Raw genomic sequence first — 14454 nt, 5'->3', positions numbered from 1 at the left:
GAAGAGCATTAGACTGAGTCTACAGCCCCAGCAGGACTGGGTCTGTAGGACTGGGTCTGTAGTTATAACAGGATGATGTTTACAGTCCTGACAGATAAATAAACAAATAAAAATATCATCTATCACCCATTCACACAAAAGGGAAAAGAAAATTCATAACAAAAATGGAAAAATACAATTGCCCAATGCACACGCATCCATGAGCATCACTGTGGGAAAGACAATACTCCATATTGTTGTGTGTTGGGCCAATGGCCAGGGAAACTGTTAGTGATGATGGTTTACTCATCCACTTGCCTTCTACATGTTACCTTCATTCTGTGTTAGATGTGTTCACCCCATCTTTTTTCTGCACTTTCCAATGCTTTACTTTGTTCAGTACAGGTTAACCCAATAATGCTCCAGAGTGTTTGGGAGCAATATGGAGATCGGGAAAGTAGGTTTGGGAATTTGATACGAGCGCAAGGGGGGAGGCTAGGATTTGAGGGGAAATCATCAGGGGCAAGAGTCGTCTGGAACAAGTTTCCCAGCAGCAGTATTGCACTCAGATGATCTCTCCTCCGTCAAGTAACAACAGATTCAAGATCATCTGTCAGATAAATGCAATAAAAACCTTTGGCAAACGTATCCCAGACTGTTTAAAACAGATAAAACCAGACAAAACACAGGCACAGCACATGACAAACAGCAACATGGGAAATACACAAACGGCCACAATACACAACACTGACACATCAAAGACACAGGCAAAAAGGCAAGGCAGAACCACATCTACGGTACTCGACAGCAATGCCAGAATGGAAAAATACACAAACACAGACCGAAGCACAGACACAACACAGACGGACATTCAAACCACATTCTGTACTAATACACAGATTGAAGCCATGCAAGGACAAAAACAAGGCATGCATACAAACACACTAATAAGAATAGAGAGGACGACGCCCCCACCCAACAACACACACACACACACACACACATCTCTCACACACTTTCTCTCTCTCAAACACACACACACACCTTAATTTCATCCTAAACACGAACACAGTGGTACAAATGACACAAGCATATTTTGGAAATCAGAAGAACCCACAGGAAAAATACTTGAACTGTTGTCTATTACCACTACTGTAACACTACCTGTGTTGTGTGAAATAGTTTGTGCGACAGGAAAACGAAGACGTACTTGAAACTCATATCGAATCTATGGAAACTATATCAAAGCTATATTTTGCCCGTGGACTCTTGCCATGTAATATGCTGCTTGTGAACATTAATTTCAAGAGAAATCACAGACACCGATATATAAATATATATATAGATGTTAATATAGATACAGATACACACTTATGTTATAGAGAAAAACGTGAAAACTAAAAGAACGCAAAACAAGAAACAACCAAATGAAGAAATTAAAAATCAGCGAGTTAGTACGATACATCAAGCAAGGACAGGAACAAAGAAAAAGCTCCAGCCTGATCCCACGACACCTGACTGAATCAGCTCACAGCACAACAGCAACACTAGAAAGTCAAAGGAACCAGAACTACAATACCATAAGCAACACACAACAAAAACAAGAGAGATAAAGATAAAAACAACAACAACAGCAGAGCAACAACAGTGACACAAACTTTAAGTCACAGATACAAGATGGTCATAAATACATTATATATATATATATACATATAGATATATAGAAATAGGAAAAGCCAGATATACGTGTTGCAGATATTTACTTCATCATCATAGTGCCATACTCCTTGGCCATCCGGCATCTCAGAGCTCACACTACTGTCCTGATCGATTAGCCAGCGATGCACGGCGTGGGCCTAAAAGGACATACGACATAAAGACAGAGCCCAGTTAATCGCAACAGTGAGAAGCAGAGAGATGGAGAGACAGGATAGAAAAAAGGGAGAAAGGGAGAGGGTGGGGTAGAGGAGGAAAGCAACAGAGCGGACAGAAAACAATGGCAAGGAAATGAGAAAGATTCAAAGAGGAACAGGTGAACATTATATCGAGACACAGGTAGAAAACAAGGTGGAGGGAGGGACAGAGGGAGGGAGGAGAAGAAGAGAGCAGGAAGAGGAACCACCCCACCCTATCCTGCCCCATCCCATCCCACCCTCCCTCCCTCTGTCCCCTGGAAAAAACAAAACAAACCAACCCCCCCCCCAGCAGGAAACAGGTCAGGTTAGGATGAGTGGTATGACTGTGGAAGCACAATGTGGCACGACACGAGGACATCACACATACAGTGGTGAGCGCCGGGCAACGCTGCACTGATGGTGATGGAGGAGGATCTGGTGTTGATGGTTTGTGGCTCACGGATGGATCGGCTGTGTCGCTGTGGAGAGCTGCAACCTACGCACCGGAGAGAGTCCCTTAATATCACACGCTTGTGCGAGTGGTGTCTGGATACAAGATGTAGTGTACTTACCACATATAGAAATGTGCAACCACATATGTGCAGCGCAAAACACATGACATAAAAATATCTTTAACACAATAACACAGGAAAAAAAACATACAGTAAGACCAAGTCTGGCCTCTGACTGAGACACATTGAGAGAAAGTGCATTCTACATTTCAGCATTGTTTTACAGCAAAGAAACAGAACCATTTTCTTCATAATATATAGTGTGTAGACAAGACAGTAACAAATATACAAAAGGCACAGAAAACAGCAGGAATGGTTGAAACAGCAATTCATTGAAAAAAAGCCAACAAAAGTCTGTGAGCTCCAGACAATAAATGGACAACACTTGTTTTCTGTCTGTCTGCTCCTCTCAGCAAGTCATACAATAAAACACACACACAACCTCCCAAAGTTGTCCCTCTTGTCCCAGACAGACAGGGGGGACAGTTACAGACCAGGCCTGCTTAGACTCCCTCAGTTGAGATTCAGATCAAACACACACAGTGGCCAAACTCTAGTCCCAGTCACCCTGAAACACACATACATGCGCACACAAACACACTACGAACCCCATCTGTTACTCTTTGACTGTTGTCGCGTCAGCACCAAAAACAACCGAACGCAGCTCCTTTTGTGACGCTCGCTGGACCTTTGCAGCAGAAGGACTTGTCAAGATTTGCACCAGGGTGAAATCGCAGAATCCAAGGATTAATTACCCTGTCATGGCTGCTACTGCACGTTTACTATTTACTTTACGCCAGCAATTTTACAGTATTTGAGTAATGTTTTTAAGATGCAATGATGCGGGTTGTCATATGATGACATTGCAAAATAACATTTATTTTTACCCTGAAGGACCATTTAGCACACAAACTGTTGCGTGAAGGAGAAAACTGTAGATTCACACCTTTAACGCAGAAAATGACGAGAGAAAGTGAGGATATTACATGCACACATGTGCAGGGATACAACCATCCACACACACAGACTATTGTATTACTGTACCATGTGTACTGGCTCCTTTAAACTTTATCCTGATGTAAATCCCTGATCCCTAGACCAAATTTTAATTTTAATTGTAAACCTAAGGCCTAACCTGAAAAAATCCTCTTTAAGAGGTGAGGATTTTCCTCATCTTTCTACACTTGTGAGGACATTTGATCCACACACACACACACACACACACACAAAGAGGGAGCAGGACCTTCTGTGTCAGGTGGTGTGTCTGCGAAGACAGATGCATTAGCTGGTAAACACATAGCAGAGAAGTGGAGGACAATACACAGAAACAGGCAGAGTCACCTCAAGGGTCCAGTGAATCAGAGGGTGACAGCAGAGGCCAAAGCCTCTGTTAGGACACCCGAAAATAGACAAAACAGCAGAGGGGGGCAACTACAATGTACCACCAGAAAGCACTGTAGTGAATGTGCTAAATTAGAACTCTCAAAGCATGAATTTGCACTTTTCATGACCTTCATTTGTGAGAAATGCTTGTAGTAGCAGTGCTAAGTAAAACTGTCTGTGCTATGAGTGTGTTAAGGGGGGTAGTGTGTGTATGTGTGTGTGTGTTTGGATGTGTGTGTACTTGATGCACAGCGGCGTCATCCGAAGAGTTTGTGGTGAGTTACAGAGCGTGTCAGCTTAAAAGAATAATTGGATTAAGTAGCAGACGGCTAGTGATGACAGGGAGAGAGAGGGGTGAAGGGGTGGTGGTGGTGGAGGAGGAGGAGGAGGAGGAGGAGGAGGAGGAGGGGAGACAGAGTGAGGCAGAGGGGGGAGAGAGGTGCTGATAAGAGTAACAGGCCATTTGCTGCGGAGCCTCTGGGAGCCTCTGGGCAGTGAACAGACACGCTGAGGGAACTCAAACCGTTACGCTGTAGATTAGAGGGATAAAGGGATAACACTCGTAGTCTCTGGACAGCTAACCAGCAACCCCTTGGCATTTGGGCATACTTTACATCAAACTCCAAGACAAGCATAAGACAACCAATATGAGTCATGTACAGCAGAGAAGAAAAAGGACATATCATTATGTCTCAGCTCGCTTTATGGGCTTTTAAACCTTCCTGATGGCCTCTGGAGTAGGGCCACTCTGGAGGCTGTTACCTCTTCACATTTGCAGCTTATCCTTCACAGTGTCAGCTATACAGGCATCACACTGGGGATAGAACTGAGGACAGGGGGTGAAAGAGAGAGGAGTGCAAGTCAGAGAAAGTCTCATTTCAAAGAAAGAGGAGTGTGTGTGAGAGAGAGGTGGAAGAACGATTAGAGAGTAATCCAGAGAGAAGGGGGCAGGTGGTGAAATATCACATAACAAGGCCGTCTCTGTGTTTCATTTGTCACAAGCATCATTTGTTGTATGTTGGCACAGATGACTTCAGGTGGAGCAGAGAAATGAGCTAGAGTCTGAGCAAATTCCAATTACAGAAATATTGGACCAGAAAAGAAAATGTGCTTCCAATGGATGAAACCACAGGAAATGTAAAGGGCAAATATGAGAAATTAAACAAAATGTAAAATGTGCATGTTGTGTTTTTCCTGTGCATGCAATAAAACAACACAGTGTGTGTCACTACTATATGTCAATATAACATATTCTCTCCTCTTTCCCTTGATCAGTCACAAAAAAGACATCAAGTCACAGATGTACACTCTTTAGTAGTAGACTACAGCTGTCCGACATGAATTCACATTCACTACACATACTGTTACACTGACAGTCGACAGAACCTGCTGTGGTCAGTTTACAGCAGGCCAGAGATGATTACAGTACACTTTAGATCTGCCCATCCCATTAAGATTCACATATAATAAATATGCACAGATGAAACCAAAGCAGCCCATGACAATATCACATAAAAACACAAAACACATGTTCAGATTAATTAGCAAGTGTACACTTACTTTGCAGTACATAAAGGCTCTTGTTATAGTGCCACCATCTGGCAGATTGAGAGAGGTTTGAAAACAAACTGTCATTGATAGCTTCAGTGATCTATACAAACCCTAATTTTTTACACGGTGCAGGCTAACAATATGTTGATTATTATGATATGTGGAGTAGTATCACTGGTTGAGCTGCTGGTTTTCACTAAACTGAGAAGCAGCGTGTGCTCAGAGCTTTTATTAGAATAAGTCCTCCACAGAGACAAACCAGCTCTGTGCTGCTCAATGGACCTGCACTGCCTCAATAACTCACACTCCCTCTGTGAAAACAGTGAGAACAATGAGGTGCAGAGGAGCTGCGATGTACAAACGGCTGTAGCATTAAGAACCAAGCACCTTTCTCAAAACACCTATTCATCAGTCAAGTTTGTTTTAGTCCTGCAGTGCATCAACTCCTCTCTTGATTGTCCACCTTCCTGTCCATTATGTCCATAGTAATTAAGCTCTAATGTCAGGAGTCAAACTAGGCCAATGCCTGGCTAGTTCTTTGTGAAAGGCTGACACATCTAAACTAAATGGACCTCTACTAAATTATTCAACTCTTGAAAAAAAAAAAAAAAGATCAAGATAGCATCTTCATTGAGGTGCTCGACTGTTAAGAGCTCTTCTGAGAATCCCATAAGACTCTTGATTTATCTGGTCTGTAGTTCTTATTTCAACACGACTTAACTGAACACATCAGGAAAGCACAGGGGATGTTCACCTAATGTGATAAACTATGAGCGTGATTACAGAAGAGAAATTTTTGTGTAGACATAAACAGTACACACAGGATACATGAATATGGTATCTAATAGGTAAACTGGTCGTTAGAAAGGTGAATTAAAAAGCAAATTAAGAAAAGTTAAGCTGGTATAGACTCTGGAGTATCTACATGTACGAGCAGTAGAACGGGATAATGACATTTTTGAGACTAGTGCTGATGCAGCAGCTGATTTTAAGTACCCATACCAACCCAACATTGTTTTGATACCTTCAGTGTTAAATGTTGCCCGCAGTCTTATAAACAGTGTCAGTATTTCATTAGCAATTGTTTAAGCTGAAGACTGCGAAATGTTATAATTAAGGTTAATGAAATGATAAGACTCAAGAAGAATAAAGTTTTTGTTTAATTTGATTGAAAAGTTGTCAGTATTATTTCATATGTGAGTTTTGAATCTTTGCCTTAAATTGATACTTCATCCACCTAACACTCTTATTAATATGCTGATTATGATTACAGACATAAAGTATAAAAATAAAAATCTATGAAAATTTTAAAAATGAACCCAAAGCGCCTTCTGTGAAGAGTTACATAATTAGAAGTCTTTTCTTATTTCAATGGTAGTCATCCAAACACATTTTTAATTTCACACTCACTGGGGGTCTGAGTGCTTAATATAACAGCTCAACTTTGATTTGATGATTTGAGTGCTCACAGCACTGTGGGTGGTTTTACTATCAGTACCAGTATTAGCTGCATTTTTGTATTTCTTTACTCAGAGAGACCTGACTGACAATGTGTCACATGGAATAAGAGCTAAAAAATAAATAAATAAAACTTGTTATATCATTATGGAACAACTTTATCCTTGCAAGGGAAGATATTCAGCTAAATATGCTAGGGAACACTTTGGTGCATTATAAAAAGACACCCTGTAACCCACCCGGAAAACAAATAAATAAAACATCCCCGCTTAAAACATTTCAAATGGGTGAGAGGTTTTACATGTAAGCAGGCGTAAATGTGCACAGATATAGAAGAGGAGAGTAAAGAGATGACAGAATGAGAATGAACAGGAGAGCTCTGCAGCCTGATTAATAATGCATGACAGAGAGCTGCCAGCTCTTTGCCCAGCAGCAACCGGCCTGAGTTCCATCAGCAGAGGAGAAGTGGTTTGTGGACGGGGCACAGGTGGAACCGCCAGGTGGGATGAAAGGGAAGGATGGTGCAGTCACCTCCACCTATCACCTCTACCCTCTATTCTCCTTCACTCTCTGTCTAACTCTCCATCTGGGCGCACGTTCACTCTCTGCATGTTCGCTACACGCTCGCATAAGGAGCGTGTACAGCCACCCGCTTCATCCTTTACTGTCCACTGTGCCTTTACCTACCTGTGTCTTTGCTCTTGTTCAGTTATCGTGCACAGTGAAGGGCCCACGAGCAATAAGGATGTCTAACTAGAAAACCTTACATTCTACCTTGATGCGATCAGCACATAACTCTGACATACTACCACTGTGAAGCTTTTCTGTGAAAATTAGATTACACAGGAGCTAAAGCACTGGACTGTAATACATAATAAGGTGGTCCTGTTACTTTCTCCATCCCCTCTGGATTACCCCTGTCCCCACCCTTGTGCTCTGAGCCTGTGGAGGTCAGAGGTCATTAAAGCAGAAAGATTAAAATCACAGCACACAGAGGACAGACCACTTTGATGTTCTCTGCAGCGGAGAGAAAGTACAACCTCTTCTGATCTTCAGCTCTGTTTGTACCTTTTTCTGTCCTCCTCAGAGAATACTTATTGGGCAATTGTCGAGGCGGTGAGTGGACGAGTCTGTTTTAACAAAAAGGACCTTTTGAGAGCGCCAACTGACACCAGTAATGTAAACATTTATAAGGCTACAGCAAAGTTATTGTGGGTAATCACAAGTCATTTCATGTTACTCTTCAGACCAGGAGATAAAAGAGAAGAAACTCAGACAAACCAACAAAGGAACAACTGATTTGGTGAAACTGCTACAGTGAAATTCAGTGCTTACTGTAGTTCTGAGCTCTGTGAAGCTGAACTATAATTTGACACAGAGAGAACAATGTTTTCATGTTTTGTGTGAACCCCTGGGACTTGTGATGTTTGGACTAAAGCTCTGTAAAAGAAAGAAGAGATTAAAAGAAAGACAAGACACAGAAATGGATAGTATGAGGGAGAGGGAAGCCAGTTTAAATTTCTTTATGTGTTTTATCAATGACATTTAGCTGTACCCTTTTGCCCCTCCCTCCTATTTTTCTCTTCTTTCCATTGAAAACCGTTGCTCTTCCATCCCAGACTATTTTTATCCAATATTTCATTACCATAATAAAACACATGCATGAAAAAAAAGATAAACTCAAAGAGACAGCGCAGCCAAAAACCTGGATTTGAGAGGCTTATTTTCATCTTTCTTTCTTGTCTTCTATTCTTTTATGTTGCTCTTTTCTTTTCGCTCAGAGAAATGGAAAGAGACATGCCTTTTCTTTCAGCCTGTGCCTCATTATGGTGCTTTTCAGGTCTGCTCTTTTGTATGGGGCCAGCCCAGAGCTGTGCACAGGCATAACAGAGCAGCCGGTGGATTACCCAGACTCACGTCAACACTCAGACAGAGCCACCAACCAGTCCACCAAACGCCCCTGCCAAGTGTAGCATGAACGTTACATGCTTTAATAAGTGTAGCCAAGGAGCCATGCCAAGACTAAACCAACAGCAACAGCTGGTGTACCGCAAACATCGGTGTGGACAATACAACTAGGTCTTTAAACCAGGGCACGGCTATCATAGTACTGGACAAAATATACTACTGTCCATTGATAATCAGCATGCAGCGTGTAGTCTAGCCACACAGAGCATCACGTCTCAAACCGTATGCCAATAAGATTAGACGTTTAGAACTGATACAAGTAATTGTTTTGTCACTGAAAAGCCTGAGGTTATCAGCTGCTTTTGAAACAGAAACACAAGCAGTGTCTCTTTACTCAACATTAGACCTATAATAATACATTTTCAGACAATACATGTTGATACAAAAAGGTCTGCATGTACTCTGAAGCATAAGGACACCAGATAAACACACCCAGTGAAGACTGTTCAAAGTCAAAAATTGTTATTAAAAACAAACACTAAAAAAACAGTTCATTTCACCCATCAACTAACAATACTATAATTTTGACACGTCATTTTTCATTTGTGACACATTTGTGTTATTTATGATATTGCAACAGATGCTACACCAATAATAATATACCAATAACCACACACACAATATCCCTAAATTAAAGCTGCTTTAATGAATCTTCTTATCTTAACAACAGATCTAATGAGTACATGTAAAAACCACAAAAGGAGCTGTTTTCTATGAAAACCAGGCCAAAAATCCAGCTAATGCAGGTTTAATATGCAAAAAAAACCCACACACATTTAGGTCTCTCTCTCTCACACACACACACAAATGTTAGAAGAAGATGTCCTACAATGCATTTTGCATGTGCATTTGTGTGTGTACTTGTTCATATGTGCATATATTGTATATGTGTTCATGTGTGTGCTCAGCGGTTGGCAGAATAGAGCCGGAGGTTCTGGTGGTAATCTATCAGAGCTGTACTCCAGCTCCCTCCTGGGACAGAAAGACAGATGCCCCCCTCTATCACTACTGCATGTAGCTCTCATTAAGCTCCTTTTCTGTGGTAAGTTAGTGTTCCCCACATTCACACCTGTATACTATGGTTTACACATACATGCACGCACACACTACATGGGCAAAATCACACCTGCACACATAAATACACTCACAGGCACACATATATGCAGTTTTTCTAAAATAGGCTTTGGACTCATGGTTTTAAGAAACTTCATATTTTTATATGTTTTGGATATCATCAAGCCTTATATTTAGTGCTGCACCAATGTAGCACTGTACGTCTACAACACTGTCAGACTCTTGATGGACAATAATCGAACTTGATGCCGCAGAACCAGAGATATCTTTTTTCCTCCTTGTCAAAACATGCTACCTTCTTTGCCCACAATGCTACTTGACTGCTGTCAGTTTGGTCTGAGGTTCAGGTGTGTCTCGCTACTAGCAGGTAATGTTGACCCAAGCCGCTAGCCTCAAGGAGGAATGTAAAGCGGGCTCCATGACCGCAGATTTTTTTCATTTTCAAACTATAGCCCTTAGCTCCAAACAATTGCAGACTCAAGTGGCATCACTCAAGGCAAAAGGCTTTATTCATGGAAGAATGTACACAGACATCACTGTGCACAATTGGTGAAGCTTCCCTTTATGTGCACCCAACATGAACCCTAACCCAGCAACTCTGGAATTTTTCTGAAGAAGCAATCCTGAGACTGCTCTCACTGCTGTGCCAGGACACACTACAGTGCCATAATGTGGATAGGCAATAAAATCCCATAGATGACTGCCGCGTAGCTCTTAAGAGAAAACTTTATTGCGAGCATCCTTGATTAGATTCACAGTGGGGAGATTGAAACTGAAGGGTAATATTCTCAGGAGGGAAAGGGACAAAAACAGCAGCTAGCAAGCTGTGAGGGTGAGAGACAAAGCATTAAGTTTGTCAAATCCCACAGAAAAATGGATTTGTCTTCCCAACCTTTAGGCAGAAAAAGACCCTCAAAAGCCTACAGAACAGGCCTCCTACATGAGGCAGCAGTGATGAGGAGAGTAAATTACTTTTGAAAAGCTTTAATGTAACACCCACGAGCTTGGTGTGAAGGTTTACACCATTAGCAATGCAGCTGTCTTCTGCTTGATTCACTCACAAGATGAAGGAACCCTGAACCCTCACGAATACACCTGCTCATCAACAGGACACTTTTATTCACAAAAGCTAGATTGGATTCAAAGAAAGGCAATGACTATGCTAAAGAGACAACAGTATCTGCATAGTAATATTACCAGCATGTACTATAAAAGACGAGGACAAAAGAAGGCAGCTAGCTGTCTTGTCCTGTCATAAAAGACACGGGGACAAGAGAAGTAGTGCTAGGGCTGATATGTGCCATTTAGCTGGCAAGGAAAAGAGAAAAAGTTGGTGTAGCTGTTAAGAGCTCGAGATAAAATTCCTCCCTCATCCACCTTTTCGTCTCTCTTTCTTTCTTTCTTTCTTTCCCTCCTGTTGTTGCTGACTCAGCCTCAGGGAGACTCCACCATGAGGCCAGCCCTGCCTTGGTTTCAGTGGGGCTGGAGTACTGCTGCTGATTGTAAAGGTCTGTGTGTGAGTATACACATTACATGTACATGCAAATGTGCTTTAGATCTGCTGTATTACTTTATATAAATGTATACACACACACACACATGTTTTATTAAGCTGGGATACAGTGAAGTGTGAGATGAGAGAGGAGGAGGAGGATGTCAATATGAACACTGCGGATTGCATCAACATCTCAGCCATTCCTCGGCCATTTCTACTGCTCAGTCAGACAGAACAATGCTACACCTGTGATAGGCTTTGCAACAAGTTACAGTTCCAAAGGCCGAAAAAGCAAATATGAAAACAGTATTGATACGCCATCATTTAGCATTGTTATGTATTGTGCTTTCAACATTTTTTTCTGCCGGATCAAAAATTTTCACTTAATGAAAAATCTTTTGAGTTCTCCTCAAAACATTGAACATTATCAGACACCTCTTTATCGCTTTCTTTCACACACACACACAGTCACTCTCACATGCAGCTCTGCAGTCCTTTTAGACTTCCATCTATCTGCAGTATTGACACACACAGCACTAATACACCTTAACATTAACACACACACACACACACACACACAGCTGTTGAAGATCCATTTTCTGTGTGTTCATGAAGAGGGCACGTCGAGTTCCTTACTGCAGCTCTTCCCTGATTCTGTAGTCAGCACTAACGGCACGTGGCTTAAACCTACACCCATGTGCACACTAGGACAGGAGCTAAGATAAACACATGCACACTTTCACACACATTTTCTCTCTCAATCACACACACACACACACACACACACACACACAACCTTGGAAATACCTTCACATACACCCTTGCATTAATACAACTCTGCACATGTCTGCATTGCACATTATGACCTATACACACACACACACACACACACACACACACAAAGAGGTTGGTGTAAAAGAGAGGTTCACTCCCTCATACACAGTCATACAAAGCAGGCAAGCTGAATGCATCTAAAAATAGCACCCCACTGGCACCCCCACTGCCATCATTATTCCTTTCATCGTCCTTATCAGCAGCGTGGGGCTCATTCAGTTGGTGGACAGTCAAACCGCTTTCATGGAGCTTTCCTCACCTCCCCATCTGCACTGACATCACCATACCCTCCTCGTACCCTCTTTTCAATTCTCGTCCTCCATCTCTCTTCTCTCCTAAGTCCCTTCCCCTCTCTTGCTCCTCCTCCTCCTTCTCTCTCTCTGCCTGCTTAGTGGGAAGCACTGATGAGTGACACCCACCACAATGTAGAGAAGAAGAGATGAAGGAGAACAGGAGGGCACATCCCAGAGGAGAACCTTAATCTTGGCAGAGGAGACCCACTGATACTGACGATGTAATGACATCAACCATAACTAACAACAGATGAAACAGGATTTTAAAAAAGGAGAAAATGATAAAAGCAGAGAGATGAGATGATGAAACAACGCAGAGACGAATAAAAGAGGGGAATAAGTAAAACATGAGACAGAGGAGAATCTCCACAGTGCTCATCCTTTACACACTGCAGTCAAAACCTCTGCAGTAGAAATTAAACATAGCTGGCTTTAATTTCTGCAGTTTCACAGAGACAATGGGCTCCTATAGGAAAAAGCTGTTTAATCCAGTAATGTCTGCATCGCTACAGTATGTAATCTATAAGACCTGCTATTAGCAGCAACCTGATTAGGACTACAACTAATGGTTATTTCCATTATCAATATATCAATTTAACAATTAATCTTTAAGTTAAATAACTGTTAGAAAAAAGCAAGAATTGCTCATCATTGTTTCCAAGAGTCCAAGGTAACGTTTTGCTTGTTTTATCTGACCAGCAGTCCAAAACCCAAAGACATTCTATTTCCTATAATACATGACAAAGAAAAGCAGCAAAATGCTCACGACTGAGAAGCTGCAACTATGTAACATCAGATAACTGCTGCCTGAGAAAGTCAATTGACTAAGTGATTAACTGACTAAAGATTTCAGCTCTAAACCTGAGAATGAACCTTAGATTAAAGCCCTAAACAGTCATGCAGGACTTGATAGTCTTAAGACTTTCGTGTGACTTGACTTGATATTTTGACAAATTACCTTCAAAAAGATTATAAAGAAGACTTAGAAGATTGACTTTTTATGTGGGGTCTGTAGTTTGCTAAACATAGATTATAATGATAATTTATGTACACCTGCACAGAAAGAAGGGAAAATAGTTTTAGTCACTTTGTAATATCCAGAAATGATGCATGGTGCTGGATCTAGATGTGAATGGGCTCTGAAAGTAGGTTAGTAAAGCTAATGTTGAAAAATGATCTGACAAAAAACTAATTGGCTGACGGTGCTCTTTTAAAGAAGTTTACTTGCACAAAAATGAAGAGCATCCATTTTATACTGTCAGAGCGACAGTCTGGAAGGTCTGAGGGTAGACTGGACAGATGAAATGTTCTGGAAAGCTGGGCATTGCACAGTTTCTGAACACTTTCTTGCTCTGACCTCTTGATCCTTATATCTCCCTAGTGTCCATGTTTGAGTCTCTTTTTTCGAACAGCTTGTCTATACACCTGCAGGAACATGTCCTCAGGATGGCGGCGCTGAGGAAAAACATGTCAGCTAAGTTCAGGTGGACTTAAAAATAATCCCGTCAGCAAACTCCAGATCCTTATTTTTTTTGGATGCTCAAGCAGTTCCTGCCCTTTGTGGTATATCACAGACCGCGAGTCGGGGTAAATCCTGCCAACTCTCAACCCCCACTGCCACCCAACATCTAAATTAACTTTACTCTCACATTATTCAAGCAAGAGGCGACACATACAATAAGAACTCCCCACTGCCACACACCTGTGGCCTGAGAAAAACACACTTCTGTTTTCACGAAGCATGTGTTTCCCCCTCCAAATGAGACACATACCAACGTCCCTAACCCTTAGCAGAGCCCTCTGAATCAGGAAGAGAGCACTTGAGTTGGGATTTGATGGGTGAGAGTGGCCGGCTTGAGGAGATTGTCAAAGCTGAGAACATACAAAGACGCACACATGGAGAGCCTGAGGTCACTTCAAGGACTGAAGAGAAATAAAAGCAGAAGAGAGTGAAAAAAATGTGGGCGTTGTGAAAACTAGAGAGCTGGATAGAAATGGAGAAAAGAAGCACT

At 41.7% G+C, this 14454-nt stretch overlaps 1 protein-coding gene across 1 annotated transcript in view; it reads right to left on the bottom strand.

Annotated features, from left to right (window-relative positions):
• Positions 1–14454, bottom strand: part of ank1a (ankyrin 1, erythrocytic a) — a 101128-nt gene that overhangs the window by 53642 nt on the left and 33032 nt on the right. Inside the window, exon 2 of the mRNA XM_018668615.2 lies at positions 1743–1835. Coding sequence (XP_018524131.1) covers positions 1743–1835 — 93 coding nt within the window. The remainder of the gene's footprint in view (positions 1–1742; positions 1836–14454) is intronic.

This window comes from Lates calcarifer, linkage group LG13, assembly GCF_001640805.2.
Source record: "Lates calcarifer isolate ASB-BC8 linkage group LG13, TLL_Latcal_v3, whole genome shotgun sequence".
NCBI classification, from domain to species: Eukaryota; Metazoa; Chordata; class Actinopteri; family Centropomidae; genus Lates; species Lates calcarifer.
This window is presented reverse-complemented; position numbering and strand designations above follow the sequence as displayed.